Consider the following 20772-nt stretch of genomic DNA (forward strand, 5'->3'; position numbering starts at 1 on the left):
CTGAAACATTTGAACATATTCCTGCAAGATACCAACTTTTTAGAAATAGAGGAAGCGGTATGATACACATGGTTTTCAAAAGTCAGTTTCCTATCAAAAGTTATACCTAAAATCCTAAAAGAGTCACTTACATTGATGACTGTACCATTTAAATGTAAATCAGTATGCAAAAGCAGAAGTGTTTTGCTTATACTATAGTCTTTCAAACTGCCAGCTGTATCACAAAAATCTTTAATACTAAAGCAAATATCTAGGTTGAAGAATCATAGTAATTTGTACTAAATTTTTTTCAGATTGCTGGTCTTCTAGGCATGCAAGAGTTCAATGCTGATGATGTGTCTGGCAAATTAGAAAGTATCCTTCCTGTTATACAAAAAGTCAATGAACAGTTTAAAAACCCAGTAAGTATTCAGTTCTACTCTACTATGTTGAGATGTTTTTAAGAAAGATAGTGTGGAAACACAAGGCACAATCCTCATATTTTACTTAGGCCTGACATATGGAAAGACTTAGTCAAATACTGTGTAGAATTGTTCCTCATTGTTAGGGGGAACCCATCTCTTCCCAGCAAGCTGTCCAATTTCTTTAATTGTACTTTGCTCCAATCTTTACTTCTTGAAGAAAACATCCTTTGTGCAAGCCCTGTGAGAGTTTAGAGTTGTGAATTGGGTGTCATTAAACTACATTATAAAAATAATAAAAATAGCAGCACCTCACATTATGCATGTCATTCACAGTTTCCCTAGCAATCTGTGTAGTTTAGTTATCTGTACATTTTCACAATTCATTTATTCCATGATTCCTCTTGAACACTGGGCAGTCTGAAGTACTGTAATTATTCCTTGTTATTAGTACTAGGGATCTAGAGAAGTTTTTATTTTTTTTTATATTCAGGATCCTTGTAATTTTTTTCTAGATTGTTATGCTCTATTACAACCCCATCACTCATGTAAACCCACCTTTGTGATCTTTGAATGTCCCTAGATGCTTTTGTGTAACAGGTCACAGACAGATCAGTATTAGCACAGTGTGCATGCCACCTAGAGTCTCAAGTTCCCATCAGTCACTTGCTTCACTTTTTGTTTTTGTAGATCCGTACACAGCTGTATGGAATTTCCCAGTTGTTTCCTTTATTGAAGGATCACCAGTATTCGTCACTAATTCATTAATTCATTTATGCCACTAAATTAATTTCATTTAACTTTCATCCCTTTTAACCTTTCATGATTGATGAAAATATTTAATTTTTTGGCCTGTCACATTAAGAATCATTTGCTCAATCTTGAGAATTTTGTAGGTATAGACCAAATGATATTTTATCATTGTGTTTTGTGAAAACTGCTGATTACTTAGATCCAAAGTTATCTGTTAACTTTTTTAAAGTTAGTTAGAAGGGATTCTTTTCGCACTTGGTATAATGTTAATTCATTAGGTAAATCTTGATAAATGGCTCTATCCTTACTGATCACCTTGCTGTAACTCAAAAATTGTCTAAAGGTTTTGAACATCTGTTGGCAAAATGTTTGAATGAATATGCTGAGAGTTATCAGCTGTCCTTTAGTTTGCAGTTTGGCTTTTGCAAGGTCCTGGGTTCGTGTGATGCTCTTCTTCCAAATATCAGTTTCATACAGAAATCCCAAGATCCTGGTCTTCAAGATTTTATGACTGGTCTTGAATTTTAAGTTGCTTTTGACTGTTAATCATGAGGCTATTTAATTCCAACTTGGAGAGATGGGAATTGAAGAGTAGTTGTTGATGGGCACTTTAGTGACTATAGGAATGTAATCTCTGCTGTTTACCAGGGTAGTGTTTATAGCGTGTTACTTGATACATGCTTGTGCAGTAAGTGGTTTTGCCTTGAAAGCAAGGTTACTGCTTATGCAAATGAAGCTGTTCTCTACATTGAGCCCATCTCTCAAGTGTAGACCTGTGGTTGCTGAATCTCTAAGCAGATTTAGCTAAAATTAATGCTTGCTGCAAATTATGGACGATGAAGTTAAATCATAACAAAACTCAAAGTGCAGATTTTAGACATTGGATCCCACCACCTAGCTCTTTTAAGTGTCTGTGATTATGTGCAAATCATTTAAAATTCTAGGTGTGTTCTTGATTGCAGATTCATTTTATGAGAAAGATTTCTAATCTATCCCATATTCATTTGCACAAAAAGTTGGTACAAGAATGTTTTTCAAGATTTTTGTAGACTATATATCCTTAGGAAATGTTTTAATTCTTTTATTCTTCCATGTTTTGAATATCATCTTAAATTCTTGTACAAAAGTTGAGTTTTATTAAATTTCTTATCCACGGATTCATTATTAATCTCTGGCACCATCGTTTATTAAGTCTTTTATTCTCCCATGTTTTGAATATTTTTTACCCTGTTTGGTCTTCAGCAGCTAATTTTCATCTCATATTTTAGTACAAAATTTGAGTTTTATTAAATGTCTTATTCATGGATTCATTATTAATCTCTGGCACCATCATTTAATTAGCTCATTTTGCATGCTGTATATACTGTAATAATAATGGTAATATGGTAGTACTTTAGCCTGTCAGATGCCTTTGGGTCTGACCATCTGATAAATGACAAAATTCCAGATATTTATTTTGATGTGTATGCATTTATTATCTAATGGGTTAAGTCTTTGAGATCATCTGTTTTCTCACACAGATGTTCAGGTGTTGGCCTTCTACACACCACACATTCTCTGTCTCACATATTCACAAGCATAGGTTACGTGTTGCCAAGTAGACATACAGTATTTCAGATTTCACTACAAACCACAGAATCAGCCACCACTCTTTACAAAAGACAAAGCAGGTCACTTTAATTGTTGTTACACTTATTATTCTTTTCAGAATCATAACATTTAAAAGAACTGAAATATGGCATCGAGAATAATTAGTCGATAATAGAATTCAGGCTAGGGTGGGGTGATGTACATGTTGCATGCTTGTAATTCACTTGTCTCTGGATGTATCTGCTTGTGTTACCACTACCTGTTTCCAGAATGTTTTATATATCTTCTTTGGTAACTATGTGGTCATTTTGATACCAGTACTGTTTTCTATACACAGTACTGTACTGTGTCATTGTTTCCAGTAATTATGTCTAAATTTAGGTATCTGCATTTTCTGTACATTTTGTCATTGCCTTCATTAACAGCATTTTCATAGACATCCTTCTGTAAGTGTTCCAACTCACAGTACAAAAAAAGTGTTTTATTCTTTATAACTTCACTTTAAACATTATGTAACTTTCAAGGATTATGTTACTTAAATACTATACTTGAATAGTCAATTGTCCTAGTAAAAAGAACTGTGGTAAAATACTTTGTATATTATATTTTGTGGGATTTGTATGTAAAACAAGGCAGACTTACTTTGCAAATTTTATGAGACTTCATATGTTTTTAAAGTTAAACTGCCATAGCATTATTTCATTTGTATTGAGTAAGGAAAATTTTTTACAGTACAAGGTCTGAATGTTTATTATTCTTATGATATATCTAATTGTATTATATTTTCTAATGTTTTTAATCATGGATATTTACAATTAATTTCCTGGAAATATGGGCTTTTAATTTTTTCTTTTGTATTGACAGGATCAGACAACTTTTGTATGTGTTTGCATAGCAGAATTTCTGTCTTTATATGAAACAGAGAGATTAGTTCAAGAGTTAACAAGATGCGGCATAGACACCCACAACATTGTAGTAAATCAGCTGTTGCTGCAAAAGCCAGGTGATCAGCCTTGCTCCATGTGTGCTGCAAGGTGCCGTATTCAAGCTAAATATCTTGATCAAGTGAGTAAAATTTTTGTTTTTGTCATCAAGCATATGAAGCTTAGATTTTTATTATACCACTGCATTAGCTTACACTTAACCCAGTTGTATAGCTGTATAGTATAGAGCACTTGATTTTCTTTGTTAACTTACTATCAGAGTGTCTGCATTAATTCACAGTGCAGACTGTTGTCTAACCAGAACTTTTTACCTCATTGCACAAAAGCAATAGTATCTTAGGAATTTATAAAGATTAAAATCTTGAGCTTCCTAGAGATGGAGGGATGCCTCCAAGATTGTGATTTGACCCTCATTCCCTTATCTCCTTGCTTTCTTTCCATTTAATGCATCATTCTTATTTGTTGTTATTCACCATTTTTTATATTATTAAGCATTCTTTGAATCTACCAAATGGTTGCTCTTTGGTAGCTAAACATTTATCCCTGTTATTTCCTTTCCTGTGTTTTATTGTACCTTCCAGTTTAGGCAGCTGTGTTGTGAGCAATGTTGTAAGTGCAAAGACAGGGTTAGGCCTAACCTAGTATTTTCTTCTATATGTGATTACAGCTGACTCTGGGTTTCTGATTGGATTGCATTCCTTTATAATTAATTGTACAGCAAAAGTAATTTATAAATCCAGTGGAATTTAACATGCAAAAGATAGGGTAGGAATATTGACCTAGATCAAAGATTTTTTGTCCTCATACATGTTTGATTTCACTAGTGTATTTCACATAGAATATAAGACTAACAGTTAGAATTTGGATTAAGAACAAGCTAAAATAGATACCATAAATACTAAAATATTTATCATCTGTGTACAGTCCAAGTGACAAGTTTGATGAGGTTAATTATTATCATTGTTAAAGAGCTATCAGCTCTGGTGACAACAAGATTGTGCAGGTCCTCATGCCATGGCAGTACTATTGCCACCATGTCCTTCATTACTTTTCACATCCTTATTTTAGACCATCAAAAGTTACTGGATTTGGGCAGCCTCACTATGGTTGTTTACTGTATACCTAAGCCACACATTACCAATATGTAAATGAATTGCCCATTATTTATCTTATCCCCCTTGGGAACTTAGGTAATCACTGAATATTGTCAAACAAAATAATTTTTAATGTATTACTCCCATGGAGTGACTGTCATATAAGAAAAAATTGTGAATCAAATGATTGTGTATCCTGATCTCAGTGTAGATAATTTTTTTAAGTGGTCATCTGTACAAAAGCTCTGCTTCAATCAACTTGAGTGGAAGATTTTATTTGTGAGTCAAAATAATTTTTAGTCTTTCTCAAAATTTTATTTCTAAGTATCTTCAGACACCTTTCACACTGATGCCATCAAGGTCAGAAGGTAAAATGTTCTTTCTTAGGTAGATGCATCAGATTTGTTTCTTCTCGAGTTAGACCCTTATGAAATATAAAGATGCACCCTTAATTATGTTGGGGTTATGTTCCAAAAACCTATCTCTAACCCATTGGAGTAGTCATTTTGTTGGTGGAGTATTGTTTTCATTAACTGACATAAGTAACCAAATGAAGGTAAAGACATGAAATTTATAATAGAAGTATTGAAACTCAGATATTAGAAAATTTCTTGTTCCAAAAGTAGTTGAAATAACTTTACCCATTTAAGTGAAAAGATAATTGGCAACATTGTAGAGTACTTATTTATACTTGGAAAGTATAATGCCAAAATCTACAGTAGTACAGCACGTCTGTTTACATCAGTTTTATTAGTACAGGCAGTTCCTGGTTATCGGCGGGTTTCCATTCCCCAATGGCGTGACGATAACCGAAAATTGCTGCTAACTGAAAATCAGCGATAATAGCGGTGATCCCTGGTTATCGGGACCGATAACCTGTTAGCGGCACCGACAACCGGTGATCAGTACCGCCGATAAGAGGCGATCGGTGCTGATAACTGGTTATGAGCGACGAAAATCTGCTTATCATCGTCGCTAGACAACCGCCGTAAAACCGGATTGCCGGTAACCGAGGCTGCCAATAACCAGGGACTGCCTGTACAATAATTAAAATATATACATTCATATTGTTAGTTAGAATACTGTTGAATAACGATACAGTTGGAGTTAGCTTCCTGTGATTAACATGACTGATGTATCGTAGCACTAAAAAAAAAAAAGGCAATTAAAGTAGTAAAAAACAATAATGTACTGTAAATGCACGCATTCCATTTTTCTTTTATTCAATAATATACTATTCGTGGCTATTTATTCCATGAAGATCTCTTGGCTGGTCATGCCCCTTCAGATGTAAACATAGAGTGAAAGGCGTTAAGTTTGAAATTCGCAGCAGACATGGTGCTTCGACATCTGCTTTTGTTTTTGTAACCTAGCCTAGCTGAAACATGCTTAGGAGACTTACATGTTAACTGCTGGATGACAAGAATATTGGCAAAGCTGCAGAGGCAGGGTTATCTGCCGCTCTTCCTTTTTAAGAGGCTTGAGAATAGCTGGTCGAAGGCACTGGGGCATTGTCAGGTTTCTTCAGGAAGATATCAACTTTAGACTAGAGAGTTTCTTTCGTTTTATAATTTTTACATTATTAACAAAAGCAGTAACCATGTATTCTTGACAAACTGATAACAGAAGCAATAACCATGTATTAATAACAAAAATTATAATCACTTTTCGTTTGTGAGAAAAGGATTGAATAACGAACATGAACTTTTGTTGTTTGTTTCACTTTCCCTGTCGAGCATGATCTCCGTAGCCCTGCCAAGCACTGAAAAAAATTGCTCTCAAAGAAATAAAAGAAAATGCACTGTAATTGTACCTATTCTGTTCATCATATTTTAAAAAATGCTCACCTTGAAATTACTTATTCATAGCTGTCTACTCCTAAAAATAATATTAGGTAATACAGTACACCGATTTTTGTCACCATTCTTGGCAAAGTCTTTTGAGCAAAACATTTATTGTAGTTTCTTGAAGAATTAGTTTTGAGTTTATTGCACTATAGTTCTTAATTAACAATAAGTAAAATTGATGTAAGACTATATTAAAGTATAATTTTGATATCACTGCTACTATTTATGGAAAACTAATTTATTCATAAAGATAAACAATGAAGCAAAAGTGACTATAGAATTTATTTTAATCCTATAAATTTCTGACTAACTTAAAGCATGATATTATCCATTTCAATGCTAATAGGAAACTTGATGGATTAAAATGTAAGTTTGTGTACAAAAATGTATATATTGTAAAGTATATTATATAATACATAATGACAGATTGGATATAAAACATTCAGATATCTTTTTGACAATTTTTAATGGCACTATACTGTCTTTTACTTTGGTGTTTGTTACTGCCAACGAACATCTCATAAATGCACAGTAACTGGATTGTAGGTTTTATGAATTTCCTAATTAAGGAATGTTGAGATAATGTATTAAATGAGGATTGCTGAGTATGAGTAGGATTGTCGGCAAGCTATTATCCTTTAAGGTGGTTGAGATTAGTGAGTGTGAAAGTCTAAGTTCTCATGCAAAAGACATTGATAAACATTACAGGCATATAGCCTTCATGCTTGCCAGGTATCTTGAGTTTCCTTTCATGATAAATTACCTTCATCTTCTCATCAGTAGTTGGTGGCAAATGGGCATTGTTAGACATTATAGATGCTTAAAAACACAGTGTAGATACAAGGTTATAGAAAGTGTTTTGTGTTGGTAACAACACAAAACACTATAGAGTAGGTAGTTCATACATTAGTGACCAAGTGGCAGATAGTGAGAAGTGTTGCGCTGATGCTTCCTGGCTGCCCAGCATTCACACGAAAATTTTGTACCCAGCACAGCCTGGCCGTAAAAAATAAAAATAAAAAATTAATTTTTTAGTGGTATATTCTCGCTGTTGTTATCCTAAATTGAAAAAACCTAAGTCTGACAATCTTAACCCAGGGTGCATCTGTACTGACGTTCTTAAAATGAGAATATATTATGGTATTTTTGTAAAATTTCATCTGTGTGAATCTTGGCCTTGAAACAGTGTGTAAAAAATGAACAGACATTACCATTATTTGATAGTAAGATGGTGCTTCTCCCTTCCTTCTCCTTCTTCCTTTCTTTATGACTGTAATTTTCCTGTTCTTGAAAGTTAACACAGTTCAACTTTTGCTCCATAAATCTGTGCTTCTATGGTTATCTTTTTTTTTTTTTTTTTTTGCTAAGTTTTCTCTGTGTTCCCTCTTAAACAAATTACCCTCTTTTGGTTTAAGCTTGCTCAGTTTCTGAAAAGGAAACATAAAGACTATTGATCCTCAGTGCTATTTCAAATCTAGCCAAATGGAAAATTATGATATAGTGATAGGTTATATCTTTCTTCCACATATTTATATATGCTTAAGTGGATTGCATTCCTTCTGCTGCTGGCTATGGTACATTCTCCTACTATTTTACATGCTTTGAATCAGCCCATCACAGTTGTGAGATTTAGAATTGTTGTGTCTCTGGGCTCATGGTGGTTTTATCTTCTCTGTAACCCCTCCTGTGTGTAGAGTATGGACCCTGTTGCTCTTGGCACTGTTTTCATGTACAATCAGTTTGGTTCTGGACACTTGTAGGGAGTGTGTTTCTTATGTCTGTGGAGTTTTGCAGTCATTTAATGCTGTTAAAGATTGCTAGTGCATATGAGAACAAAATATACTTGTTTATGAAGTTTTGGCTAAGAACAGAATGAGATTACTGTGTGTTGTAGTTACATCCAAATCATACTAGAGCAAGGGGTATTAATTCTATACTTCTCTTGCCAGGATGCAGTTTTACTGCCTTGTGAAACATTATTTAGGAAAAGGCCAAGGGACTTCTCTCTGAAAGAAAAGACACTGTTCTAGATGTGTTAGGTGGGCAAGGGTATTCCAGATCTGTATCAGCAGAACCTATAGTCCTAGTGTTTACTTCTTGTGGGTTATCTTGCCACTGGAGGTTATTCCACCTAAAGAGGGGCTGGATACTCTGTTGCAAATACTGTTCTCCATACAGGTACATCCCCATTTATGATGGTCCATTTTATGATAAATCGAGTCTGTGATGGAGTTAGCGGTTGCGATTGTTCCGAAGTTACAAAGTAATAATGATATGAAAATATTGAAAATATTTTTTAAACTTTGTGTGCAACAGGGACAGGCAGCAGTGTACGTTGGCATCATGAACTTGGAGTTTTGTGTATGATACAGTAATTCATATTTTATGTTTATGATACAGTGATTCATATTTCATTAAAGGATATGTATGTACAGTACTGAGAGAGAGAGAGAGAGAGAGAGAGAGAGAGAGAGAGAGAGAGAGAGAGAGAGAGAGAGAGAGAGAGAGAGAGAGAGAGAGCTGAGACATGTTCTCATTAAAGCCTAATGCAGTAACACACACTCTTACACTATTTTGTTTATATATTATGCTATATGTAGTATTCTTGTTTATATTTTTACTATGTTTTCTCATTTTGTTTTAGTTTTATAAACCAAATTATAAATGCAATCAAGTCTGTAAGTTACGTACTATGCCCAACCTCAGTTCCACGCCATTGGTGAACTTGGTACAGCCTGTTGGGTTTTGTCTTGCCTACGTATGAAATGAGCATTTTCAATGTTTTTATGGTGATTGCAGATGAAATATTCTCTTGTTCACTGTTATGTGCGCTAATCATACGTAGAATAAACTAAATTTGTAATAAAAATGGTACAGTACGTGTAAATCAAACAAAGCAAAAAAAAAAATTTAACACGTACTTATGTGTGCACGCACTCATTCAAAGGCGTCATGAACTTTTGTAATTTTATGTTTGTGATACAGTAATTCATATTTTATTAAAAGATATGTACAGTACTGAGAGAGAGAGAGAGAGAGAGAGAGAGAGAGAGAGAGAGAGAGAGAGAGAGAGAGAGAGAGAGAGAGAGAGAGAGAGAGTTTACATTGGTAAACAAACGAATCAGCGGGAAATAGCTGTTTTGTGATTGTGAGGGGTTTTATTTTTAACAAAGTATGTCAGTTTACCTTTGTATACCCAGTTTACATTTATGCTAAAAAATAATAACAATAATTCCATTGATACATTCATTTCTTTTAGCAACTAAAATAATTATTTTCCTAATTCTTTTGGTAGCAGGCTGAATCAGCTGATTGTAGGAATCACTTTTTTGCCACAGGTGGGACAAATGTTTTTTTTATAAATATGTATTATGGTGATAATATATCAATATAATAATACAGTATAAATGGTTTCTGTAAATGAAATAACAGTTTCATTACTATTACCTTTAATTCTTTCGTTAGTAGGCTGAGTCATCTGATTGTAAGAATCACTTTTTCACCACAGGTGGGACAAATGTTTTTTTTATAAATATGTATTACGGTGATAATATATCAATATAATAATACAGTATAAATGGTTTCTGTAAATAAAATAACAGTTTCATTACTATTACCTTTAATTCTTTCATTAGTAGGCTGAGTCATCTGATTGTGAGAATCACTTTTTCACCACAGGTGGGACAAATGTTCTTATTATACTTATATATTACAATGATAATATATCAGTATAATAATACAGTATAAATGGATTCTGTAAGTAAAATAACAGTTTAATTACTATTAAATTTATTGTAAATATAGCTGTACAGAAATAGCCTATTTGACTTTTGCAAATGGATACTATGATTGTAACATCTGGGCTAGCCTAGGTCTACAGTTCACACATAACCTATACATTTTTATCTCGTGTATGGTAATACAATATGGTAACAACTGATAAGGAAGTTGCTGTATATAAATAATGGTCACAATACCATGGTAGGCTGTGGGTATAAATAAAATACCATGTAGGCTCACATTCTCATACTGTAACACATACACACAATAAATACATTTACTCATGCTTCCACACTAAAAAGGTATATTAAAATTCATAAGTTAAGTAATATTTAAAAAAATTTAAATTTAAATTCATGCTTTTATTATTTACTTTTTATATTTTATCTATCAAACCACAGTTCCTCATGAACATCAAAATTGGAACGACTGAAAATGTAAAAGATTCTGACAAAATTTCATTTATTGATTTATTCCCAAAAGTTGACAGTCACTGTTGGTCATACTTTGGACACTCATGTAGCACACGTCTGACCGTTATTATCACCCTGCACTCTAAGCACTCTGGAGCTTGGCCACGTGGCTGCTCATTAAGTCCCCATGTCTCAGACGAGTATGGCCTATTCTGAGATGTGTTAGAATTACTTGTGCGCGTCTCTGTCTCTGATATGATGAGCTCCATTTTTTAACATTAGGTTTTATTTGTTTAAATTTATTATGTGTAGGCTAGGCTACTGTATAAGCACAGATGTACTGTATACCCTGTTGTAGGCTAGGCTAATTTCATTTTATGTTTTTTTCAAGAAACTGTGGTTTTTTTTTTTTTTTTTTTTTTAACCTAACCCTGTCATAAATGAGGAAATACCTGTAGGTTTTTCCTACATGCGCATTTCAAAGGCCTCACTTTGACAGCTGTTGGTTTAGATGGGCAGTAAGATGTATTTGGTCCTGTTGAGGTGACCATGTTTTACACACATATTGAGCAGCAATGGTCAGTAGTGCCACTCATTGATTCAGGATGGATCCCTCCTTTTCTTACTTTAAGCTATATTTCTCTTCTTCACCCTTCAACATGTAAGTAGTTGTCTAGCATGCTGGTTTCTGCAATTATCATTCTTTTTGTAATACTCTAGATGAAAAGTATGCTAACCTTAAAGAGGGTGTAACTTGTGAAAAGGAATTATCCCTCTACCTTCTTTATCTTGGATGTCATATGCCTCTTTTGAGATGGAAAGATTACAAGAAAGCTTTATTGAGCTAGTGATGATATTATACCCGAACCCAGGCTGTAGATGATGATGGTGTCATGTATATAAGAATAATTTGAAAAAAATGATTTAGTGTTAACAGCAGAATCAGAGGTAGAGGTAAAAAAGTTTAAAACATGAAACACAGTACAGTATTAGAGAGGAGGAGGAAACTGAAAATCATTGTAAGAAAATGAAGCTTATGGTGACTGGTAAGGAAGCAAAGGGAAAAGTACACTTAGGAAAGTGGCTATGTGATGAGGTAGGATAGGTGTTGGGTGAACTCAGTAACTTATACAAATTGTAATGGGTAATACCCAAAGAGCAGCTTGGGGTTTCAGTGTAGCATAAGATCAGATGGAGAAGAGAGGGAGGAGTGCCAAGTTATCATGGCAGAGTAGGGCTTAGAAGAGGTAGTATAATTATGTTAACCTGGCAACACACTAGACTTTAAAGAAGGTATTTAGAGGGCAGTAAGAAGAGTAGCAAGACCTTGAATGAAGTGTAAAGAGGTTACTATACAAATCGGAAATAGAAATATCCAGTTAGCAAACAGAGCAAAGTTTTCAGATGTGTGGCCTGTATTATTCAATGCAGCGTTCATTCATTTAAGTTAAGCCAGCCTTATGCTGGTATGGAATTCAGAGGCATGGGTACTGACAAACAAAATAAAGGAGATTTTGAAGAGGTATAACTTCAGAAGGCTAAGATCCATAGCTTGGAGTGTGTTAGGAAGATAAAAAATGATGTGGTGATCAGTGGCTTGAAAATAAACCTGACTCTCAAGGACTGAAATCGTTTGGACATGTAAGAAGGGATAAGGAACATCTGGTCAAGAAAGTTGTAGATTTGGACGTAACCAGACAAAGATCAGTGGGGAAGCCCAGAAAATTATAGAAAAAATAGTAATGAAGAATGCTCACTTTACATTTAACTTTTTAATGAAAAGTATCAAAGAAGATGGTGACAATGTTTATTTATAGTAATTTGCCTAACTGTGAGATACGGTAGATATTTTAGAAACGAGAAAAATGGTTAGGAGAGTTTTTAAGCCAGTGGTGTCCAGTTTACTTCTACTTTTACCAGCCATTTCATTTTGCATGATGTTAGTGATTTTTGATTTTTACCTTCAACACTTGGATCAGAGTACAGTATTCGTTATGGTCATCCGTGTTGATTCCATGAAGATCAACTGTTGAACTCTGTCCATCCTTTCTCAGGAACTTTAGTAGGTGTTATTCAATTGTTTCCAGCAAGGCTGAGGCATTGGACAAGATGTAGCTCAACCAGACTTTTTAAAAGGCAATTTTGTCATTATTTTAAAGAGAGGTTTGTCATGATTTTAAAAAACAATTTTGTCCTTTTAAAAGTAATTTATTATTTTTAAAAGCAGGTTTGTCACAACTTGAAAAAAAAGTGTCCTTCAGCACAAACTTTTATTGCACTGACCAAGTACCATTTTGGCATCTATTCTTGGCTCAGTCTCTTGAACATAAGAAATTTACAAACTTTTTTTGGCCATGAGCATAGTTTTACCTGCTATATGTGGGAATGGAATTGGTTTAATTTTATTAACTTGACTATAAAATATCGATGATACTGTTGAACCAATATTTAAAGAGCTTACTGAAGCTTAAATTTTTTATTTCTATGTTCTCCCCCACAAGTGAATTCATCTTTTGGTTTGAATAGTTCACTTGATGGATCATATTTTGATTTCCCATAATCATAGAATGCAATACTTAAAATGCACATCAACTTTATGAATTCTATACTGTATATTACTTTTAAGGGAAGTACTGCAATGTATACAATGTTCATATATTACAAAGTTTATTATTAGAGTTAGCAGTCATTACGTATACTTGTTTAGATTAAAGGGTGGTTTGATTACAAATTCATATAATAAAAGTTGTTCAGCCTAATGTACACAAGTTTAAACAGTTAATAGTTAATTTTAGTGGATTTTAGAGTACTGTAGATCTGAATTTTTTTAGTTAATAGGAACATTAAGTTACTGAAGATGTGGATTAAAAACAAATGCATTGTTAGTGAAACCATTCGTGAACCATTCACACTCCTTTGAAATTAATCTGGCAAAGCTTTTTGCAATCTCTCGTCTGACTGGATTAAACATTAAGATGTATGTAAGCTAAACATTCCTAGGATTTGAACAAATCATTTTTCCACTAGTAATCACTGTGCTTCATTTTGTGATGGATTAGAAATTTTCCATGCATGTATATTTTGCCATGTATAGTATCTCTGTTATAATAGTAGTTAATTGTATTTCATGTTAATGTGGGTGTTTAAAAGGCAATGAAAATAGGAAATATGCTACATATTCTGCCTGTGATTTTTTTTCTATAATTTCATGATAAACTGAGTTTTGTTCTCTTTACAGATTGCAGATTTGTATGAAGATTTTCATGTGACCAAATTACCTCTACTAGAACATGAAGTTCGGGGTGTAGAGCAGGTTAAGCAGTTTTCAGAATACCTTATAAATCCTTACTCGCCATAATCTTTACCGAACATTAATTTTTTAGAGCATTGTGATTCCACTGAAAACCATTCTATACCAAAAAAATTATATGAAACCATCAAAGCAGATCATGTACCCAGAGATCGACATGCTCAAGTTTTGCTTTTCGATTGTATGTCAAAATTTTGGTTATGTATCTTTGAACCACTGCAAATTATCATATTTTGTTAAAGGTATGCCTTTTGTATACTTTACTAATGCACAATGCTGTGTATTGTAATAATTATAATTCTATTGAAGAACCTAGGATGGGTAATTGGTATCCAATTATCACTGTTCTAGATAATAACCCCAAAGAAGTTTGAGATTTGTTCTTGTGGTACTGTGTTTGTCTGTCGCTGATATGATTTTCATTTATTTATATTTTCAACATTCTAATGGGATTGGTGGCTAATGCTGAATAGTAATGTTTTCTTACACCTAACAAGCACAGGATTTGATTTTTCTTGTTATATCCAACATTATATATCTACCTCTAGTTTTGTAAAATTTATGTTATTCATACTACATACTATGGTTCAAATTTTTAATTCATGGAAATTTATTTTATTAAGTTTATACTATTTGTTGTTACTACTAGCAACTCAGAGGACTAGTTGCTTTAATCATTTCATGAAATACAATCCCTAGGACTCCATGTTCTATCCAGCATGTAACATCCTTGATTATTTGTATCCAACATTCAGAAATTAACATTGCTTGATTACAGACATTTTCATAATTCCTGAAATATGATTTTTGTGTGATTTTTCCCATTCTCAAGGGTTAAGGAAAAATATCACCATTCCTTTCTTAAAGTGGGTAAAGGATAATTATTTGTCAAAGTTTAACCCCTTTCCAAAATACCAGCCTGCAAACCACGATTCAATACCTGTTGGTATTTTATAGAATATAGAAGAGTTTAACCAGTCTTCACACACATTGAGCAATAGTCAATGTCTTTTTATGTAGTTTAAGGGCATGAAGAGGTTCTGTTTATACAAGTGAAGAATTGTAAATGCTTATGAGTTTAAATTCTTGTAGAGTCAATAGGAGAACTCTTTTGAAGATGATAGAAAAATTTGTTTGTTTGCTTTATTGATAAGATGAGCAGTTCACTGCTTGAAAATTGCATTGTAGATAGTAAATTTGGTTGATTTTGAGTGGATGAGTGCTTCCTCTGGTTTAAACATGAAGAATCCAGTTAAGGGACCTATTTTCTTTAATTTTAGCATATTTTTTGGGCTGCTGAGATTATATAATTTGCTTTCTTTTTTTATTAACAAATGTAACAATTGTACAAAACAGTTCTCTCTGAAAAGTGGATTTGGTGTCTTAAGAACAAAATAATGTACTGTATACACTTTTATATGATACTGGAGTTGTTAGTAGATTTTGATACCATGGAAGATGTGATGCCAAAGTGCACTATGCACTATTTTATGCAGTGTATCTCATTCGGGTGGTTCACCCTTGTCATCATTATTCATGTGTTTGTATGAGGAGCATTTTTTAATACATCCCAGGCTTTGTCCTCTTGTATACTTATTACAGTTGAATTATGGTGTATAGTATATATTGTTAACAGTATTGAAGTTAGAATATTAAAGAGAGATAGGTAAGAAATGATTAATTATCCTAAATGTATATTTGTATGAAAGTACAAACACTTCTGAGTCTCAGGTGTGTTTGTACTTCTGCATAAGGCATTATTTAATGCAAAAAGTTGTCAGCCCACGAGATGGCTACTTACATAATGCAATATCGAAGCTTCATTGTGTGTGTGCGCGCGCATGTTCGAGCTTCTTGTAGGGGGAGTTCCTTATTCTTTGGTGCTTGTCTTAAAAATATGCTGAGCATTCTTTCTGGGAAAACAGCAAAAAATCTAATTGTTGAATTATACCAAGCAGTGGGCAAAGGTTTCAGTAGTTGGCAGTGTCAAAGGAGAGTTTTTCTTGTAGAAGCTATTTTCTTAGTTTGCCTCATTGAGACTAAGAACTATCAGTTCTTAGCTGTGTAAGAGGTGTGGACTGTTTTTTCAAGTTCTGCTTCTCATGGTCTAGCCATCATATCTATCTGTACTCGGGGTCGCTGTCTGCGGTGTGCCATATGCAGTGTATACTGCAATTTCTTTTGTCTTTATTTGTATTGCTTTCTGCCTATCAATTTTCATATGTTGTGTATGGCTTCAACTTCTTTTCATTTTCTAATATCCACTTCTTATTCAAGAACAAAGCCTTCAGGAAAGCATTAGGATAGTCTAGGTTATATTTGTGATATATATGCATGTTATATATTTTTTCTCTTGTATTTAAGAATGTCCACTTAGTTTGTCGCCATTGAATTTAGCCATTTGCTCCTGCCAACCCACCATGGGCTCCACAGTCCTTCATTAGACTGTCTTCTGCCTTCAATTACATTATCAGTATCCCAAACCCTTGGCACTTCTGGAGCAGCAATGTCCGGTTATAGTGCTTACCATCACTGCAGTAGCAGTCCTTGGTACATTTACTGACCTGATGTGGGTGTTTGCCATTGGGCTCAAGAGACAAAGGTTTATCTGCCGTTAAGAAGGGATTTCTACCCCCAAGAAGTTCACAACTCTGTGTTCATCTTTCTTGAGGTGTGGGGCATTAGAATACCAGTCTATCGGCAATGCGAAGGCTGTTGATGATGTAGGTTTTATGGTTTTAAGGTAACCAATGAGCAGCAGAAGTAAGGAACAGGTCATATGCTGTCACGCAATGCCCTATTGACTAACTGTAAAACTCAACACATGATCAGTGCCCAAGGCCCCTCTCCACCCATGTGAAAATGTAAACCAGTGTATCCTAACCGTCATTTGTAGCTCAAAGGACACCCTTCTGGAAATGTAGACCTATGTACCCCACCCCCGATCCTCAGCTCAAAAGGAAAGGAAGGTTGTGCGCTAGTGGGTATCTATCATCCCTTAACACGGGTAGGGACCAATGCAGAGGAAAGTGCTGTTGATATTACTGGGCTACCATGATATTATAGAGAAGACAAGTTGTTTAGAGTGGTGATTTAACGAGATTGTATGGTGGAAGTGATTAGTGATTAGTTTGATGTAAAAATATAACTGGTAAAATGGTGTGTCGAGTCTACGGTTTCAGTACCTCTATAGATGGAGTAATACAAGAGAAAGGTGCAGATTTGTGGAATAAGAAAATGCATTATGAATTGAGCACAGACTGTTTGATGTTTGCAGATGATGAGCGTATTTTGGGAACAGTGAAGAGAAACTACACAAACTAGTAAGACCTGAAAAATGTTTGCAAGTGAGAAAGTCAAGAGTAAATGTAAGCAACTGTAAAAACCAGGAAGGTGGAGGTGTGGATGATGAAAGAAAGGAAGCAACTGAGTATATCCTATAAGTATTTGGGATTCAATTTTAATGGATGATGGTGGGATAAGAGAAGAAGAGAGTTATTTGATAGGTGAAGCAAGAGGTAGCAGACTATGTGCATAAGATTTGGAAGAAGCAATTTGCCTATAACACCCAAGGTAGGAAACCATGATGGAATTGTTGAGCCATCTTTTCCCAATAAAAATGAATTGCAATTCTTAAATGCAAATGAAAGGAAAAGGTTGAAATGGAGATAAACTGCTTGCATAGTATATGCAGTACAGCTTAAGAAGAATTAGTAGGGTGAGAAATGTGTAGATACAGAGAAATGGTAGAAAGAATGGTGCATTCGGTTACAGTACAGTGTATTGAGGAGCTTACATCATAAGGAAAGAATGGACCCTGGCAGACTGGTGAGCAGTGTTAAGGGGATGACCTATTAATGGTTAGATAGATGGTGTGAAAGAGTTACTGGAAAAGGAGGCCCCAGGAAGCACAATAATGCATAAAGTGCTTGATGACCTCATAGGTCCCAGCACTTGTTCTTTGGCCTAAATTCTATATTCCATTCCATTCCACAAGAGTACATGTAATATATTGTTAATAGCACTGTGTGTTAGGGGAGCTGGACACACTGCTAATGAGCATTCAGCGCTTGTGCATTAATCGGCTAATGTGGAAACATCCATGTTTCAGAAGTCAAGTATATATATATATATATATATATATATATATATATATATATATATATATATATATATATATATATATATATTCATGAAGCTACAAATATCTCATAATATCAAATTCACGCTACGTCAGGAAAATCCCCGATGGGGAATTATCACCTGGCTCAGTGGGCAGACCGTCGACTGGAGTCACTGGATAAGTATCTGTGTCGAGGGATCGAGACCCAGCAGTACCCATCCATTTTTCACTTGTAAATTCCCCTTCGGTGATAATTCCCCATCGGGGACATTTCCGAGGTAGCGTGAATTTGATATTAAGCGACATTTGTAGCTTCATGATTGTATATAAATCATGGTGTGATAAAAAATTTCATATATAATATATATATACATATAAATATATATACATATACATCTATATATATATATATATATATATATATATATATATATATATATATATATATATATATATATATATATATATAAATATAAGACAGTTGAAGGAGGAAGTACATCTCAGGTGGTCCATAAAATATATTTATTGCATCGTTTCAAAACACAAAGGTTTCATTTTCAAGCTATGAAGGCAAAAAACAATAAAATTAACATTAAAAGCTCTAAAATACAAATACAAGACAATACATTATATGTAGCAAAATTAACAAGTAGTTGTAGCAGAACCAACCATCAAGAGAGGAAGGAAGGACGAAAGTCAGAAGGAACAAACCAGAAATGACTGGCAACAGCTCACGTAAGATAAAGAGTTGTCGAGGAAGACTGCATGTTCAATTGGGGAACAAGTTATTTAATAAACAAGGATTCCTGGACTGTCAATAGTTTGCCATTCGGTGCCCGTCCCAATATTTCAAAATCTTTGTATTGCATGTTATGTTTGCATTTATTGGCGTGTTGCCTGATGTTGGAAAATTCAGGATTAGCAAGTTCGATAGCTAACGCCCTTATGGCAATCAGTTCTGACCCTTAGTGACCTCTGCGTGGATCCCACGTAGGTCCCTAGATTACATCTAGGGCAATTGAAAAAACTTGTACACAATACATGAGGTCATCAAAGGGTCAAGTTTATCTTTGAATTTAAACAAACTATCCAAAGTAAGTGGATTTGTCGGGATGATATTAAATTTAATAGCTGGTATATAATTAAATATGAGTTTTCTCAGTGCATTATAGAAATTTTGGTCATGGATCAAAGGTACATTTGCATAAAACGGAAGCTTAGGCACATCAGGTAAGGAGACTTTTGGAATAAAAACGTTATTAAGAAGTTTAAAAACATACCTGTGAAAAAGTGTGGTGGGAAAATAATTACTTGTATATAAAATATTGATGTAAGAAGTGGATTTCTTTGTGAAAAAACTCCCAACTAGATGTCAATGAGGAGGCACTATGAAGTAATGTAGATAAAGAGTTTAATTTAAAGCGTAAAAACAGTGACTGTAAAAATTTGAACCTTAGTCCAGTAAAAGTTCTCTTCCTCTAAACTGAAGTGTTAAAATGATCATATTGTCGTAAGACTAAAACATCTAAGAAAGGTAATTTATTATCACTTTCACACTCCATAGTAAATTTTATATTTGGATGTGCCCTATTAATAAAATCAAGAAACGTTTCGGCGTCATACTTGGATTTAAAAAGAGCAAAGGTATCGTCAACGTACCTTTTGTAGAACAGCGGATGGTAACTCAAGGGACAGACGTCTAAAAAATGCTCCTCTGGGGAGCACATAAAAATGCCTGCAAAATGGGTCCTAATGGAGAACCAAAAACCATACCATCTATTTGAGAGTAACAATTGTTATTAAAAATGAAGGCAGTGTCCTGCATGCCAGTTGCAATGGTTTCTTAAAATCAGACTTATTAAAATAATTAAAAGAGAGTCAGTTTCAGGAAAGAGTTTGTTGACAATAATTTCAATAGTTTCATTAACAGGTACGTTGGTAAACAAAGACTCAACATCATAACTGACCGTAAAGAGGTCTGAGTCCTGGCTAAGTATGGCTTCTTTGAAGTGGAGGATTTTTTTTATATTATATTCATTTTCTATCAGGGGAGACAGCAGGGAAACAAAGAACTTGGCTAACCCGTAATTCGGGGTATCGTATGACGCTAGTATAGGTCTGATGGGAAGCCCTTTTTTGTGTGTTTTAGGAAGTCCAAAAAAAGGTACGTTGACGATACCTTCGCTCTTTTTAAATCCAAGTATGACGCCGAAAGGTTTCTTGATTTTATTAATAGGGCACACCCAAATATAGAATTTACTATGGAGTGTGAAAGTGATAATAAGCTACCTTTCTTAGATGTTTTAGTCTTACGACAGTATGGTCATTTTAACACTTCAGTTTACAGGAAGAGAACTTTTACTGGACTAGGTTCAAATTTTGTTTTTACGCTTTTAATTAAACTCTCTATCTACATTACTTCATCGTGCCTTCTCATTGACATCTAGTTGGGAGTTTTTTCACAAAGAAATCCACTTCTTACATCAATATTTTATAAACAAGTAATTATTTTCCCAC

The 20772-nt window shown here is 34.2% G+C and overlaps 1 protein-coding gene across 1 annotated transcript in view; it reads left to right on the forward strand.

Moving 5' to 3' along the window:
- Positions 1-15806, forward strand: part of LOC136842540 (ATPase ASNA1 homolog) — a 34883-nt gene extending 19077 nt beyond the window's left edge. Inside the window, exons 5-7 of the mRNA XM_067109971.1 lie at positions 294-401; positions 3609-3809; positions 14061-15806. Coding sequence (XP_066966072.1) covers positions 294-401; positions 3609-3809; positions 14061-14180 — 429 coding nt within the window. The 3' untranslated portion in view covers positions 14181-15806. The remainder of the gene's footprint in view (positions 1-293; positions 402-3608; positions 3810-14060) is intronic.
- Positions 15807-20772: the final 4966 nt, after the last annotated feature.

Source organism: Macrobrachium rosenbergii, chromosome 10 (genome assembly GCF_040412425.1).
Source record: "Macrobrachium rosenbergii isolate ZJJX-2024 chromosome 10, ASM4041242v1, whole genome shotgun sequence".
Taxonomy (NCBI): Eukaryota; Metazoa; Arthropoda; class Malacostraca; order Decapoda; family Palaemonidae; genus Macrobrachium; species Macrobrachium rosenbergii.